This window comes from Orcinus orca, chromosome 11 (assembly GCF_937001465.1).
Source record: "Orcinus orca chromosome 11, mOrcOrc1.1, whole genome shotgun sequence".
NCBI lineage: Eukaryota > Metazoa > Chordata > Mammalia > Artiodactyla > Delphinidae > Orcinus > Orcinus orca.
The window spans coordinates 26603226-26621427 of record NC_064569.1 but is presented as its reverse complement, the minus strand read 5'-3'; the positions used below and the strand labels follow the sequence as shown (position 1 = coordinate 26621427).

The 18202-nt window shown below is 37.9% G+C and overlaps 1 protein-coding gene and 1 non-coding gene across 3 annotated transcripts in view; both read right to left on the bottom strand.

The window, feature by feature from the left end:
* Nucleotides 1-18202, bottom strand: part of BICD1 (BICD cargo adaptor 1) — a 207196-nt gene that overhangs the window by 34566 nt on the left and 154428 nt on the right. Inside the window, exons 5-8 of one of the 2 annotated variants that reach the window (XM_033430124.2) lie at nt 14631-15722; nt 10456-10607; nt 7558-7875; nt 6402-6595 (exon numbers count right to left, since the gene is read on the bottom strand). In XM_033430124.2, the coding sequence (XP_033286015.1) occupies nt 6402-6595; nt 7558-7875; nt 10456-10607; nt 14631-15722 (1756 nt within the window). The remainder of the gene's footprint in view (nt 1-6401; nt 6596-7557; nt 7876-10455; nt 10608-14630; nt 15723-18202) is intronic. The other variant, XM_004270873.3, reaches the window with a different exon arrangement.
* LOC117201738 (U6 spliceosomal RNA) lies at nt 11263-11365 on the bottom strand. Its single transcript, XR_004483829.1, has one exon. It is a non-coding gene; the product is annotated as a U6 spliceosomal RNA (small nuclear RNA).

The window sequence follows — 18202 nt, the reverse complement described above, 5'->3', positions numbered from 1 at the left end:
TTATTATAATCATGCATAATGGCCTGCCTCAGGGAACCCTGCCCCTCTGCCTGAACATCAAGTAAAGTGCCTTTGTTCAGCTCACAGGAAGACAATCTGACCCTGCCCACCTGTGAATGGCTGCAGGAAAGAAGAAATTAACACATCCCCTCCTATTTTGCAAGATACATGGTCTTTTTACTTTACTTCCTCACCTCCTCCCCCTCTCTGTTCCATAAAAGAAACTGGCATCCAGACCCCGATAAGATTGTTTTTTGGGGATCCTAGTCTGCCATCTTCTCGGTCTGTCGGCTTTTCGAATAAAGTCATTATTCCTTGCCTCAACACCTCGTCTCTTGATTTACTGGTCTGCCGTGCGGCAAGCAGAGCGAACTTGGACTCGGCAACATACCTTCTGCCTATTAAGGTCTACAGTTACCTACCATGACCAGTGCTTGCATTTCTTCTGCGAGGATTTCCTCACCACTCCAACTCTTCTATTTACCAGGAACATTTATTAATATCATTACTTATTTGCTTATCTACTTCCCCTTAAAGGGGAGAACAGAGGTGATGTTTTACTTGAATATCATCACATTATACCAAAAGCCAAAAAAAGTACCTGACACATAGTAGATGCACAATATATTTTGTTAAATTTTGACGAATGAGGAAATGAGTTAATGAAAGAAATGTGGTTTTGGTACATATTTAAGAACATAGGCTTTGCAATACAACAAACACAAATACATGTTTACTGTTTGAATATACGGAAACGTAAAGACAATTTTCACTAATGAACGTGTTTGTATCTATTACTAAAGGGGTGACTACATACTAAGGTTAATACATTTATGAGCTGCTTTAAAAATCATTAAGATCTAAAATATAGAAAATTTTCAGATTTCAAAACAATACCATTCTTTCACATTAGTTCAGTAATGGTTTCAGAGAAAGGGAAGGAGCGAGGAAAAGAGAGAGCTAGGGAGGGACAGGAAGCAGAACATTCAAGAGAAAAAGCTCCTACAAGGAAAGCACAGGTTCACGAGGAGCAAACTGCTTAGGCTATTACTTCAAGAAGGGAGTTCAAACTTGCTTTTTCAAGTTTCAGATTTCTTTGTATCCTGTTTCGATATTGTGATTTATAAGAAATGTATATTTGGTCTTCGTCCAGGATTCCTGACCCTTAGCTCCCCAAACCCTTGGAATTTCTTAAGTGCTGAGAATGACAAAAGTGCCTCTTGTTGTGTTAATGAAATGACTTTAGGACCCCACCTAAGGGCGGAGGCTGGTTGCCAGGAGAACCAACCACAGAATTAGAGTTGGAACTTGCAGTTGCAACACCTGACCTTCCGGGGAGAGGCTGAAGGTTGAATCAATCACCCAGCGGCCAACAATCTAATCAAACTCATGCTTCTTTAATGAAGCCTCCATAAAAATCCGAAAGGACAGGGTTCACATAGCTTCTGGGTTGGTGAACACGCGGAGACTGGGGGAAGAGTGTCGCTCTAGGAGAGCAGGCAAAAAAAGCTGTGTGCCTATCCCCATTCCTTGCCCTCCACATCTCTTCTGTCTGGCTCTTCCTGAGTTACATCCTTTTATACTAAACTGGTGATCAAGGAAGTAGGAAATTAATTGAATCTGAAGAGCGGGTCATGGGAACCTCTGATTTATAGCCAGTAGTTCAGAAGTAAGGTAACAACCTGGACTTTGGACTGGCGCCTTGGAGTCCAAGGAGGGGTCGTGGGAAGCCCAATCTATTGCAGTGGGTCAGAAACACAGGTAATGACCCGGGCTTGCAACTGGCGTATGAAGTGGGGGGTGGGGCAGTCTTGTAGGACTCAGTCCTCAACCCGTGGAATCTGATGCCATCTCCGGGTAGATAGTGTCAGAATTGAGTTGAATCATAGGGCACCCAGCTGGTGTCAAAGAATTGCTCGGTGTGGGGAAGCACTCCCCCGCCCCCCATGTTGCAATTGGGTCACTAATTCACTTGTACAAATGATGCATTTAGGTCTTTACTACAGACATAACATCTCTGGCCTATGAACTGCATAGATTCCTTTCACATATTCTGGTAGACTGATTTAAATTGTTGATTAAATTGTAAGTTTTTATTAATTATATAGGCCTAGGTAGTGAAGGCATTGAGATACAATGTTGGCTACAAAATAACCACTGATATTATGAAGATATACTATCTGCTGCCTGATTGCAAACTTGCTGATATCAGAAGGGCCCCTTTTGATTCAAGTTCATCAAAGCTCTAGTAGGCACATGGGGGAGGACGCTGGAGTTTGTATGCTAGATAAGGATAAAGTCAAGAACAAGAAAGTCAACAAGCCATGGCTGGAAACTCTGGGATTTCAGGGGCTGAGATAGCAGAGAGAGAGCCATAGCCAGAATTTTCCTCCACAAGGTTTTAGTAATATTGGAAATCAATCAGTACAATGTACTAACAAATTACCACAAAACATTCTACTAATTTTGAAAATCAATGCCCTATCCTAGAACTGATTTCCCAGAAATTAAGAAATTCTGCCCTGAAGATGTGGTTTCTGCTTACCATCTCATAGAAGTGAAATCTATTTGAAAATATTCCTTATATATGGTAAATAATATTTTGTGTTCTGTTTATGTAACTGTTTTAAAAGTTAAATGAGATTTATACCTCTTCCAATTCCTCAACCAAAGGATCCAAAACAAACTAATATCATTTTATTGATTTAATTACTTCAATGATCCACAATAGAAAACAACCTATATATCTGCTTGTAAGGCCAGCAGGTCCGGGGAAGGGCCCAGGGAGTCAGACGGAAGCCCCCCCAGGGTGGTTGATGCAGCCGAACCCACGAGTGGCATCAGCCCGGGACTTTCCACCTGCTCAGGAAACAGACCCGGGACTTTCCACTCGGCCCCGGTCTTCCCGCTCCCCGAGGGGCGGAACCAACGGCTCTGAGGCTGATGCAACCAACACCTGACATTGCCACAACATCCGAAAGATTACCAAAAAAGGGGGCTGCTTCACACAGCAAGCGCCTCCCCTGCGTCCACCCCTATAAATTTTGTTCGCGCCCGCACCCGGGCGCGACTTCTCTGGCCCCTTTCTCTCGGACCAGTGAACCTCGCCCGGGAGCGTTCCCAAATAAAGCTTGTTTAAGCTCCCCTCTGTTTTTGGTGACGTTCCTTACACTGCTGATTAGAATAATTAAAATCACCTAAAAAGATATATTAAAATATTTTGGGGGCTTCCCTGGTGGCGCAGTGGTTGAGAGTCCGCCTGCCGATGCAGGGGACACGGGTTCATGCCCCGGTCCAGGAAGATCCCACATGCCGCTGAGCGGCTGGGCCTGTGAGCCATGGCCGCTGAGCCTGCGCGTCCGCAACAGGAGAGGCCACAACAGTGAGAGGCCCGCGTATGGAAAAAAAAAAAGTGATGAATATATATTGTTACCAGCAAGTAAATTTATAATAATAACATATTAAACTCATAAAACCTATTATTTCCCATGGGTTTAAGATATTTCTTGCATAGGACTGAATATATATGGCATATTTTCCCTTCCTCAGCTTAATGAAAACATTTCATATAGTAAAAGCATCAAATAATGTTTAATATGTTTTATACAATATAGTTCAGCCTAGGAAAAATAATATATATTGTCAATAGTGCAAATATTTTTAGAAGCTACAATTTGGTGTAGCTGGCTAGTCAGTTTCTATAGTAATTCATTTAACCAGAACTTTTTAGAAAATGTTGCTGGGTTGATTTAAGAATTTATTAACGATGAATCTGATTGGTTCCATGATATCCAGTTAAAAATTCTTCAGGCTATAATAACAGCTTTACTTTCTTCCTGCTTTTATTATTTTAACTTCAAATAAATGGTTAAAAATATAAGGTTTATCGGGGCTTCCCTGGTGGCGCAGTGGTTGAGAGTCCGCCTGCCGATGCAGGGGACACGGGTTCGTGCCCCGGTCCGGGAGGATCCCACATGCCGCGGAGCGGCTGGGCCCGTGAGCCATGGCCGCTGAGCCTGCGCGTCCGGAGCCTGTGCTCTGCAACGGGAGAGGCCACAACAGTGAGAGGCCCGCGTACCGCAAAAAAAAAAAAATAAAAAATAAAAAAATAAAAAAATAAAAAAAAAATAAGGTTTATCAATATGCTAAGTTGTCATTAAAATGATTTTCTGGCCTAATGACGATTCTGAATTCCACATTATTCCTCTCTCTAATCTTGTATATAGCAATCATTCCTAAGGCCTATGGCATTTTCTCATTATTCAACACTAAAGAATTTAAGACCACATAATAGTATTCTCATTCACGTATGCTGACTAGCCTTAGAGTTGCAAGATGTGTACAGTGTCTATAAAGTTGTAGAAAGAGTCAATGTGTGAAAATGTTGGACTTTTAGTACATGATATGCCTTTTGACAGCACATCAAAATGGAGCAAAAAACATAAAGATGTTCATACTTTAACTCAGTGATCTCACTCTTGAGAAGAAAATGAAATAGATGAGAAGTTGAATGCATGCTATTCCTAATAGAATCTTATAACAAATAATGGAAAACCATCTCAGAGGCTAACAAGAGAGGAAGTAGTGATTAATGCAATAACAATATCTGAAATAGAATCTACGCTACAACCTTTAAAAATAAAAATAAGACTAGGCAGTAACATAGAAAAGTTTATGATATCTGTTAGTGGTTTCCACAATGTAATGACAATGATGTAAAATAGATATTAATGTAAACAAGCATCAAATAGTCATACATAAAATGAAAATAGTTATTAATATTTATTATTAATTTTAATCTTATTGATATGTCACTTTTAAAATTAAAATACAATAGGGTTACTTAGTAATCACAGAATTTATTTTCTAACTTCTAGAAGATAGTGCTACTAAGTCCAGTTGGAACACAAAAAGACCTGTGGGTTTTATTTAAGTTAGGTGTCCTGATGAAACAGGACCACTTTGGTGACTCACAGATATTTCCAAAGAAGTCTAAAAGAAGAGGATAAGAGTTATGAAAGGAGGAACATCCAGGAGAGTTGTTGCCTTTTGTTTTAGGTGTACATTTTGGCTGTTAAGGCTCTTCTAACTCCTTATCACTACCTATGTCCTCAAACATTCTTAGAATGTTTAACTTCTGCTATAAATTTCCACACCATATCTTTTAATCCCAATCAGTAGGCTGACTTATGAATCAGATAAGGAAAGTACAGTATTAGAGATCCAAAGGCTGAGGTTTCCAAAAAGGAATTAAGGTAAAATTGAAGTAAATTTAAAAAAAAAAAAGAAAAATTCTGTGGCAAACTCGAAGGTTACAGTAGGGGCCGGAAGATAACAGGAACAAGTGCAGCAGGCTGGATATAAGTAATTGGGAGCGAGAGGCCCTGTGGTGAACTGCAGTTTGCCCTGTTTAAAAGCAGCAGGCACTACATAGATCCAACAGGTTGCTGACATGCATGAATGCAGACTTAGGGCTGCCAGATATTCAGAATCCTTCAAGGGAGCCCAGAAATACAGCTGTTCAGGTGAAATCTCCTGAGTTTCTAACTGTTGACAACTAACTAGAATTAGTTTTAATTTGTCATTCCCTGCAATAGCCTAATAACAGCTGCCTTTGGGCTTATTTTGTTTCACAGAATTCCTGTGTACCACCTCTGACCTATAGTTAGCATGCAGGCAGGGATTTCCTAAAAGGATGATCTTTATCTGCCAGAAGTCACATTTTCAATTGGGGCCTTTCGTAGAAAAAATAAAAAATATTAAAAAAAGAAAGAAGAAAAATGCTAAACAGTGAAGCTAAAGTAAGTTGTGAGCATGCTGGTAAGCACAAATCAATAAGGGCTTACAAACTATAAGAACATTATGCTAAGACCTTAAATGTTCCTGAGGAGCAAAACCTTAGAGGATTTTACTTTTACGTTCTCTATAACTGAGGAGACATTCTGAGTCACTACAAAAGGAGATCAGCCCAAAAGGCTTTTTATAAAGATGGCTCCCTTTACTGAAATTACATGAAAAATGATCAGAAGAAAATGACAAAATTTGACCAAGATGGAATTGCTATGAGCTACCAAACTGCAAATAGGACCTGACTGTGTGTGTCCTGTGTTGTGCCTGTTGCTAGTTTCCCTTCAGCTATCCCATTCCTTCCAACTCTCATTTTCCATCCTTGACTGTTGTTAAAAGGAGGTCGCTGGAGACTCCTAAGAAATGATTGTCTGGCTGAGTAAAGAAGGAAACCGAAAGAGAGGTATAAAGGCATTTTTACTTTAACCGTAGGAATTTACCGTCATTAAAGTTAGACTCTGCGGATGGGTGGGAGTGAGTGGTTGGAAGGAAGGGGAGAGCTGTCTATTCAACTCATCATTTGCATCACATGCACCCAAGGAAAAAATGTTTACCTGGTGGAGCCACGGTTAACCTTTTTTCCTTGCTGAGCCGGTGCCCTTGGATGAATTCACTCATGGAAGGGGGGCCCTTCAGAAGAAATGATTCTGTGGAGGTGGGATCAGGGGGAACTCTTAATAAATTCTGTAGGTAGGAAGCCCCTGAAGTCCTGGGACGGCTCTGATCACAAAGGGAAGGTGAAAATTGTCTTGCAGGAGATCCAAGAAAATACATATAGGAAACAAAAAAGTTTTACTTTAATTACCTTTCAAAGCCTCACCAGTGACAACATTATTTATATTGGCATTTAAAATTTTTTAACAAGTAAATCAAGATTTTCACTAAATGTTTAGTTTCCATACCAGGATACAACCCTATTTGGAAACTGTACTGGATACTGGAAAAGAGATTTATTATAGTTAGTCAGTTTGAACCACAAATAGAAAATATTTATATTGTTTGATTCTTAACTGAAAACTCCTAAAATAAAAACTTTACTATTAACTGAATATACAGGGTAAGTAATTCAACATCCAGGACTCTGGAAAAAGGTCATAAAATCAAGCCATTAAAAACCATACAAGTGACTTTTGGACAATATTCACATAACAAATGAAAAAGCACAAAAACCTGCTTTTAAGAAAAAGACTATACATATTCCATTCTATTTGACCTAAATAGAGACATCACCTTTCAGTCAGTCACCAGTTTTCGGAATATGGACAAAAGTTCCCCTAAGAGAACACATTCATATCCTTGCCTCCTTAGAGAGAAGCTGGTAAGTAGCACCATTGCCATTAAAACTATCACCCATGTAAAACATAGCTTCATTCTTAATATTGACCTTTTTGTCTACCAATTTTTAGGTTGGAGGTAAGGGAGAGGCACATTTATGCATACAAGGAACAGCAAAAATGTTAACAGACACTTGAAAAGTATATTATGGTTAACCAAGAGATGGGGTGTGGGGGACAGAAAGGAATAAATAAACACAAGTATCCAAAGGTTTTAATTTGGAAAAACCAACATTGGCAAGGCCCATTTATACACCCACTCCCAGTTTTTCCCTTCCTTTCCTTCCTCCATCCTCCACAATAAGAGCACATTAACTTTTGCAGTTAACTAAAATCTGGCCACTGCACCATACTATGAAGATCGCTGCATGCATACCTTTTCCTCTGAGTGCCACTGCTGACCCGAATGTTGGGTGTCTGTGGGCCCTGACTATGCAGGAGGTAAGTGTCTATGGTGGGCACGGTGACTGATGCCTCCCCACTTACTTTAGGGCTGCCGATCTTGCTCTTTCCAAGTTTGCCTTTGCTGCGACGGGACTGCTCATGGTCAAACTCTAAGTCCTCCAGCCGCTGGGTCAGGGCGAGTTTTTGCTGGATAGCCATTCGTAACAAAGTGTTTAGAGTCTTCTTCTCATCCTCTGCAGCTGCTAACTGTCTCTGCATCTCATCCAACTGTGTGACATATTCATCACATCTGGAACCACAACAGAAAAGTGGTCAGGAGAAAATCTTGGTGAAATTAAGTTTGGAACTTAAGTTGAAAGTAATGAATTTTACTGGAATTTAGATATTTGGAACACTGGTCTTCCTAGATCACAATGGAAGTAATCTATTATAGTAGAAAACTGGAAACAGAGCAGGTTCAATAACTGATAGTTAATCTATACAATGAAGTATATATGGGGACGTTGTTAATAGGTGGCATCTTAAACCCCAGAGACAGAGTTATTGTGGTTGCAGAAGAACCAACAGTAAAGTCTCAGGTAATGTTCACAGCATTGTAGATGTGTTACAATAACTTTATAGTTTATGCCTGTAGCATGCAAAAGAATAATAATATTTGTAAAGAAAATATGTACTTCCTTATCTATATTTATAGGTTTTATTTTAATTGAGTACAGATTGTAGTTGCTATTGCTTTCAATATGGCAGATTTGCCTGAATTAGAAACCTGAGTATCTTCAATGATTTCCCAAACAGATGATAAAGCAATAGGTGCAAACCAAGATTTGCATAGGGTTCAAAACAGATATAGCCAGCTGTCAGGAACATCTTTATTCAGGTTTGATACTTGTGCTGCAGCAGGAGGATAAGCTCGGTGGTCTTTTTTCTACCCAAAGTAACACCTAAGCATATGTACATTTGGAAGGAAGAATTATTCACAAAATTATTCAGAGTTTTTTCTGCATTTATTTACCTACTAAGATAGTAAGAGCTCTCCATGAATCAGAAGATAGTTAATGACTTTCTGGAGTTACCCAAAATGTATTGTACAAACTTTGAAATTAACACAAAACTTTTGGTATTTTAAAGAAAGAACAGACTTTGTAGTGAAAGAACTTGAGATCCAGGTGGGTCCCATTTTCTTTTTTTTTTTTTTTTTCCATTTTCTTTTTTTAAAAAATATAATTTAATTTAATGTTTTATACAGCGGGTTCTTAATAGTTATCTATTTTATACATATTAGTGTATATATGTCAATCCCAATCTCCCGGGTTCCATTTTCTTTAACACTGAATGTCAAGAAGCATAGTAGGAATATCATAAGAAAAATCAGGGCTTAGTAAAATAAAATGTGGATTTCAGGACCCTGGATTTATTTTAATTGGTTAGATAAAAATATTTTTAAGAATACTATGGAGTAAGGCCGTTAATATACCTGAAAAAACAAATTTCTGTGAAAATGCATTATTTGAGGATAATAATTCTTATATAAACCAGATCGAGACTTTAAATGTCCCTTTAAAAATGTTTTGATTTCCTTTACAAAGAGGGGGGCATTGTGCACCAAACCCATTCTCCATCCTGCCGCCCTCCACCGCCATAGTGGCCAGAGGTGTGGACGTTCTACTCCCCAAACTCTACTGTGCTCAGACCCAGAAGTCAGTTCCCTTCAGTTCTCCTGTAACCTTGTGGTCTCTTAGGCACTCGGCCACCTCACTGCTATTTCCAAGAGTCAATAACAAAGTTTGAGTTTGAGCCTTTTCTCTTCTGACACTAAAAGGAAGCTGGACAGATTCCAGGGCCCAGGATTTTTTTTTTACATTATATCAGCTACATGTAAGTAATTTACTGAATCTGTAAATAAAGCATAAGCATAGTTATGCTTTGTGAATTTTGTACCAAGTTTGCATCATATAAAATATAGAACTATGTTTTGGCACTGAATTGTGACAGCAAAAAGGAAACTGCAACTATATTGAACACCTCAAGACTTTGAAAACGTTGAATCAATAATTCTTAACAGTCATTTCAAGTCTAAAAAATAAAATATAGTGGTGCTTCATAACAAAACTGGTGGGGGGAGGTAGTAAGTAATATTTGTCTAAATAATTAGTTGGGCAGTGTGAAAAATTTGGTGATATATATAATTACATTTTAGAAATTATAATTTAATTCACACTATATTAAAGTAATTAGCTGATATGATAAATATTAATCTTCATTACAAAGTATCTTTTTCACACAAATACTTGCTAATGATAAACACTTTTATGTATACAGAAATAAATGTCAGTGATGATAATGTAATATTTAGCTATTTTAGGAAGTGAGTTTTTTCCCCCTTATTGGAGGTGTTCTTTTTTCTTTTTTCTTTTTTTTTTTTTTGGTCTAATTCTTTTGGGCACATAAGGCTCTAGAAAAAATATCTATTATATTAATTTAAAAACACTTGTATGGGGAATTTCCTGGGAGCCCAGTGGTTAGGATTCTGCTTCCACTGCTGGGGGCCCGGGTTCTAACCCTGGTTGGGGAACTAAGATCTGCAAGCCGTGCGGCACGGCCAAAAAATAAAAAAAAATTAAAAATTTTAAAAAATTAATAAATAAAAACACTTGTATTGCTTGATTCAGTGTGTCCAGTAGAGGGCTCTGGAAAACAGCACAAAAGATTTTATCTTAGATTTGTCAGAGTGGAATCTCATGTATTTTCTTTACACCTTGCCCCTTTAGATGGCAGACTAAGTAACACTCACGATGCACGAAGATGAACATGGGCATTTTGAAGTCTTTTCCCCATGTACCACACCTAATCTCGCAAGAAAAACTATTACCTTGTTGCAAACATTGCTCTCAGGGATGAGAAAGTTGCTGCATCTTCTTTCAAAGCCTTCAGTTCATTTCTAAGTTTCGTCATAGTTTCAGTCACCATTGCTTTTTCGTTTTCATATTTGTTCTTGAGATTAGCTAATGCCACCTCAGCTGTCTAAAGCAGAAAAATCACAATGCTTACAATTTTCATATCAGGAAAATCTATCATACACATTCTTCATGCTGGGTCTCTTTCTTTCATAAATAAAAAGTGAAATTGTCTAGGTTGAATTTTATATAAACATATATATGTACTTCGGACATAGGGCAATTTTTTTTATGTCAAAACATAAATGTGAATCTATAATGTGGATAAATTGCCCTAGAAGCCAGCTGTGAACCAGAATCACTATCAAGAGCTAAGGGAATGATAGTAGTTCAGTAAATATTTAATGCAGATTGTTGAGAGTGTGGGATTTTCAGATATGAAGGGAGCCAAAATGAAACTTCATACAAGAAGGGTTTTATCAAGGAGAAGTTAGTGAAGAAGCACAGCTTCCAGTCGAAATACAATAGAACTCAGATATTCTTTTGTCACCTGTGCTTGGTGGGTTTGAAACATATAGAATAAAAGACACAGGTCATTGCAATTTATAACATGAGTATAACAAACTATAAATCCATATTATATATTTAAGGAAAAGAATTAACAAAGAATCAATTATTTCCTAAGTCTTTGTATACAACTTCTTCAAAACAATAAATTATAGTCAACTTCTTCTTCACAATCTCCGTAAAATCAGATTCCAAAATATATATATACATATATTTTAAATATAGAATGTTTCACAAATTTGCGTGTCATCCTTGTGCAGGGGCCGTGCTAATCTTCTCTGTATCGTTCCAATTTTAGTGTATATGCTGCCAAAGCAGGCGCCAAAATATTGAATGAATTAAAGTATTTGTTTGAATTTGGGATTTGGGCATGTTTAAGTTCTTGGAATTAAGAGTGTTTCAAATTGAGAACTAGCCCGACACACAGTAGGAAATAGAAACAAATAAACAAAAAATGTTGGCTAAATCAATGCATGAAATCAATGTATATTTAGGGACTGCCTAGTTGATGCATAACCCCCATGGTATTCATATTGAAGCCAAACTGGATACACACCATTTTTACAAACTGTTAACTACAGTTTTCAGAGTGTGTAAAAATATTCAATACTAATGAAAAAAGCCCATTACTAATGAAAAAAATCCATTAGGAATGGGATTTCCCAGGAAGACTACTGTGCTTTTTTAACATTTCTTTTTGTGCTTCAAATGGACAGCTTCAACTTTCTTCTACAAAGTGCCAATCCATTTATAGAGATAAATGGATTCTTTTTTAATTAAAACACTATTGGATAAGGTAGTTTATTAATGTTTTTATTCCAAAGTCATAACTTAATAGTTTTTTACATTTTTATTTTTAATGTAACTTAATAGTTTTGATTGTATTTAAATTCAGATTAAAATGAGAGGTTACTCATAAAACAGTTTAGTATGTTCCGTAGTGCTACAACTCAGTAGAAACTTTAGAAATGTTATAGATTCAGATAGTTATCCAGAATGCAGAAATCGACCTGGGGAAAAATGGCAGTTGTTTGATTTATTAAAAATTTAGACACATGATCATTTAGAACAGACAGTTAAGTTTAAGTTGTGAAAATGTAGATGTAACAAGTTTGTAAACACGTGGAGCTACATACATGGTCAGTTATCTAAGGGGAAAAGAGAGGGAAGTGACAGAGAGCAAGATCTGAAACAGACGTACAAACTCATTTATTGTGAAAAATGCCCCAAAGGACTCAGCAATGTTTGTAGACTTTTGTCCACAAAACTGCACAAAGCTTTTTCGGAATTAAGAAAGTGTAAGTATCTCTAACCCATTAGCAGATTTGCTGACGTCTGCATTCACCACATTCTCCCAAAGTTGATTTTCTAAATAAAAAATCTTGTTTCCAGCCACAGAGGTCTAGATCTAGGATACATTAGTTACTTCCTTTGCAATGTTCCCGCAAATTGGATTACAGCATGTACAACATCAAACTGTAATTATCTGTTCTATTCTGACATCCCCAGAAATCTATGAGTCTTTTTCTGGAAGGCAGGGACCATGTATTGGCCTTCTTTGAATCTTTAGCATCCATCACAGTTTAGTATACAGATGGTCCTTTGTAAACATTTACTTATCTCACCAGAAGACACTGTGCTTACAGAAAACCTTAAGGTATATTAAAAGTCATAGAGAATGCAGAATGCCTGTTTTAATAAAAAAGGAAGATTCTCTTTTTTTCCTCTATGACAGACTTCTTAGCTTAGCCTTAATAATAAGTATTCCACAATGTCTAAATATAGTGGATGTCATCTGTAGAGACCTGAGCTATTTATGGCACACAGCATCACAGCAATAGCCCTAACGTCATTAAAATGTAAACTAAAGACATGGCTAGAAATGTGTTTACCTTTAATTTACTGAGACCATATGGGCTGTGACACTAATGTAATGCAAATGGTACCACAAACTACTATGAAAATACAAATTCAGCCAGGAATGCTTTGAACTGCTCTGACTTCCTATGGCACTGTTTATATCACTCTAAAATGCTCGATGATAGGTACTATCTTGTAAATAGTGACAGGCATGTATTGAAATTCTACTAGATTACTAGTCATTTGTTTTTGCATCCCTACTTACTACCTGCCATGAAATATGGAATCAATGAATGCTTATTGACAAATTAGTCTCTCTTGGTTGATCAACCATGCTTATCTGTACTTCTATGTCAATTAAGCACCTTGACACTTCTATAGATCTAGGTTTCTAGGTCAGTAATATTCAAACTTCAGGAAGAAGTCAAAGAAGTTATTTGAATGGCTTGACCAAGAATGCCCAGGATATTATGTCCTTGATGAAGGTCTTCTAAGCCTTATCTAATATGGTATTAGTTATTCATGACCACTAAATCATTGGGTCTTTGGAAGGATATGGTAACAAATTCTTTATTCTGACCTCAAACTGGAGTCACATCTCTCACAAATTCTTCATTCATCCTAATCTTTTCTAATTCCCTGAAGTGATAGCACAAAAATAAGGTCCTATTTTGCCTTTAGATTTGTAAAAAACATGTTTATATAGTGCAAACATTATTACTGCTTGTGGTATAGACCTCCAAATTCTATCAACAGGTTTATGGGAACTGAAGATAAAGATGGAAGAAAGCTGCAATGTAGATGGCATGATAATGGTATGGTTTCCCCCAGCTAAAGGCAAAAGGGAAAGGAAGTCTGAATCTGAAATTAACTTTCACTCTCCAACACTAGCATTGCTCACATTTGCAGGAAGGTATTTGATGTTTTGTTGCTTCTTTTTATCAATACCCTTTATTCAGCACCCTTCTCAAAGGTATCTTTCAAGTCTCACTTTCCAGAGAAAATAACAGAGGTTAAAAATATTTTCCCACCTATATGTCATAGCACTGTCATCCAGAAAAAGCTTGAGGGTGGAAACCAAATTCAGACATCAAGCAGATCTAGGAGTTAGGTAGGATCATGTGGTAGCATTCCTACTTATGCCAGAAGGACAAGATCTATGGTTAGGAAAAATTCTCTACTGCTTAAGCTCTGACTGAGGTGAATTAACATCCCAAGTGGACCTAAATTTCAGATATGTGGTTAGTGGCAGAGTTAGTGCACATTCTATTTTATCTCTATCTCTACCTCTCTCTCTAGAGAGCTCCCCTCTGTTTGCTCCAGCTGCCTGCCAGGGTGCCTTTCTTGCTGTCTCTGCCTGGTGTGAGCTTCCATGCCAGACTATTCTGCATCCCCCCATCTACTATTTCTACACTCAGTGATTGCTGGGCTCCAGGTAAGTACTGCCTGGACTGCCTTTCTACATCTGCAACTGGATCTTCTCTGTTCCTGCTTTAATTTCCTCACCTCTACCTCTACTTAGTGGGGCATAGCTACTCTCCTGTTTCATCCGTTCACGCACTTCAAAGAAATTATTACATTCTGATCTGGCTCTGGCCAGTTTATTTTATTCCTCTAATGACCAGGAATCTGAACTCTCATCCTGATGGTGGTGGACACTCAAAAACATTTAGGAATAAACTAAAGTGTTGGCTAGCATGGCTCATTAGTAGAATGAGATCACCTGTTTGTTGGCTTTCAGCACTGCCCTCAGTGTGGCGATCTGCTCCCGTTTGGTGCTCAGTAGGGACTTAAGCTTGAGGATCTCTTCCATTAGGGCTTCTTTGTCTTTATCAATCATGGGGGCCAGCTCCCGTGCCGCAGCTCTTTGACGAGACAGTTGCAAGGACCGGTCCACAGCTTTCTGCAGATGTTTGATTTGGTCCCGGATTATGGCATTAAGGTTGTAGATATTCATTGGTTCTTTGCGGATGTCACTTGTGTCTAATACTGGAGATGATGGTGGGGCAGTAATAACAGGAGAGATGGTGGGAGTCTTGGTTGGACTTGGTTCTTTGCTGGCCTCTGTGTTTTCTTTTGAAACTGGTTCAGGTGAGGTCCTTGTTTCTACAGGGGATGACACACCCCGCCTGGCTAACCGTGGAGACAAAAGTCCCCTGGGATCATCAGGCCCTTTCAGGCTGCCACTACGGGTGACTCTACTTTGCCTATAGTAGTCCAGCATGACCCTGTTAGGGGTTTCATTATTACACAGACATACATGATGGTAAAGCTGAGCTAGCTCCTCACTAAATGTCACCAACTCATCCTGGGCTGTATTAAGGGTATTGTGATTTTCATTGGCTATGCTGGTCATCTTTTGCAACTCCTTCTCCATATGGGCCATCTTCTCTCCACTCTCCTTGGTGGTCTTTTCAAGGCTTGTAATCTGCTCATCATACATCTGGATCTTACTCTCATACTTCGTCTTCTCTTCAGTATAGTTTTCTACAGATTTATTATATTTCTCCTTTAAGGCCTTAATTTCAGCTTTCAAATCGATCACCTCAGTTACTGCCACCCTGTATTTGCATTCAAGTATCTCTAAGCCATTGATGTCCACCTCGTAGTCATGGGTCTCCTCTCCCGAGTCCTGGCCCTTTTCCCCGTCCAGCTGCTTGAGCTCCTTGCTGCTCTGCAGGCCCCTCATGGCATTAACGTGCTCCGTGAGCCGGTGCACCCGTTCGTGCTGCTCCGTCAGTGCCCCCTTGGTGTGTTCCAGCTGCGTCTGTGACTCCTGGAGATTGGCCAGAAGAATGGCCTTTTCCCGTTCTACCTGCAAGGGCAAAAGAAAGTCTCTGAATGACTTCAAAGCAATGTCAGTGATGAGCTTGACCCATTCACATTTGGACATGTATATGTTTTAAAAATGCAGAAGAGCCCATGTTTCCATTACTACAAGTTGAATTGGAGTGTTTTCTTATTTCAGCAGTTCTGGTAACTCAATCAAAAAGTACATCATTCCAAAAGAATTATGCTCTGCATATTTACCCACCCAAATTCTCATGCATTATACACAAGTCAAATCTGGGCAAGCTTCAGTTTAATAATCTATAAAAGGAGCGTAACAATGCCTGTCTCATAGGGACATTTGGATGATTTAGTAGGACAGTGAATTTAATGCTTAAGGTATTATAATGTTAGCTGTTGTTAACATTTGGGTAACTGTGGTCCAATTCCCATGACCAAAATGCTTCTACATGGCAAACACATCTGCTTTACAAATTTGTATTTGTATGTGCAAAAGCAACTCTTTCATCTCAGAGTCAGGATATATTTGAATACAAATCCTCTTAGCTGGGTTTCATTACGTATAACAGATTGTACTTGCTTATAGCTGAAGATGAATTGACTTATCCAGACTATTGGGCAATAATTTTAAGTGAAAATCCAGGTAATTATGCAACACAGTATTTGATGAAAAACCAAGACATTTGAATTTTTGATAAAAGAGATGGAAAATCTCCTAAATATTCTACTATTGGTATTGTATACAATCTCAATGAAATGGACTGTTTTTTTTCTTTTTCTCTTACAAATTAAGTAAATTTGGTCTGAAAAATCTAAATATCATTTGATTAGTATACATGAATACAATACGCATAGCTGATTTCAAAAAGCTCTTCAATAGGAAAAACTTTTGGATAAAACTAAAAACTGGATGAGAACAAAATGTACTGAACGTGTCTCAGGTTTGTTTTAGAGGCAAAAGTGTTATGATAAATGAGATAATGCCTTTAGGAGAGCTTCCAACCTGGACTTTGCCAATTCCCATTTAACATAAACATTTTCTAAGCCCCAAAGTATGTCTACCAATTTCTTCATGAGAGTACCTCCAGAAAACAATAAATAGAACACTGTCTCCTTCATATGTATATGTTCCACATATAGTACTAATTTCCACACTCAATACATTTCTGGTGGAATCATTTGAATAGGGAATGATGTCCAAATTTTATACACACATACACATGTATGTGTGTGTATGTAAATACACACATACATACATACAGGTGTGTGTGTGTGTGTATATATTTTTTCTGGACAATTGAGGTTGGTCTGTCCACCCCCTCCAAAAAAAGATAACTAAATTGTGAATAATTTTGTATAACTCTGCCATTACATTTTCCCTCAGCTATTGAGGCTTGAAGTACCTTAAATTGTATTTGGATTTCAGACAGCAGGGCTTAAACTATTTAAGATACATGGTATTTTGAATTATTAAATGCAAAGCACTTTAAAGATTAAAATTACTATTCATTCTAAGTGTATATTTTAATCTCCATTTGTGAAGAACTTATTCAAGAGAGACTTGCTGAGTTAACTGTAATCTATAATTATATATAAATAATACATAATCTTCTACAGTGACTAAGAATAGTTGCCTTATTTCTCTTCTTACAATCTCTGTCTTCTATCTGAAACTGAAGATTTTACTTTGCATAGTAGGGTTGGTTGTTTTGCCAGAAAACTTGAATGCATAATTTGTAAACTCTGTAGTCTGGTGTAAGTACACAATATATTATTATTATTGTTATAATTATGCACCATAGGAATTTTTATTATTATTATTATTTTTTGGCCACACAGCATGCAGCCTCTTAGTTGCGGCATGTGTGTGGGATCTTAGTTCCCTGGCCAGGTTTCGAACCTGTGCCCCCGAAGTGGAAGCACGGAGTCCTAAACACTGGGCCACCAGCGAAATCCCATCCCATAGAAATTATTATTATTATTATTTTTTTTAAAGGCAGTTGGAATGACGGAGGGAGGGGGATGATTTTAACATTTATTTATTTATTTATTTTGACTGCGCCGAGTCTTAGTTGCGGCACACGGGATCTTTAGTTGCAGCATGTGGAATTCTTAGTTGTGGCATGCAAACTCCTAGTTGCGGCATGCATGTGGGATCCAGTTCTCCAACCAGGGATCGAACCTGGGCCCCCTGCATTGGGAGTGTCGGGTCTTACCCACTGGACCACCATAGAAATTATTTTCAATTTTGCTGAGTGTTTACCTTTTAAATAAACACATTTATATGTATTGAGTACCGATAGATTCTTCTTTTGTGAAGGAACAAAAGAAAAGACAGCAGAATTTGCATGTTTATATTAGGACTTTTATAGGAAAAGAAATAAAAGCTGTTTTATGAGTTATTAATTTCCATAAAGTCTTTATCCTGGTCATCTGACTTTCAATTTGACACCTGAATGACTGGTGTGATTTTTGTAATGTTATACATAGTATGAGTATGTAAAA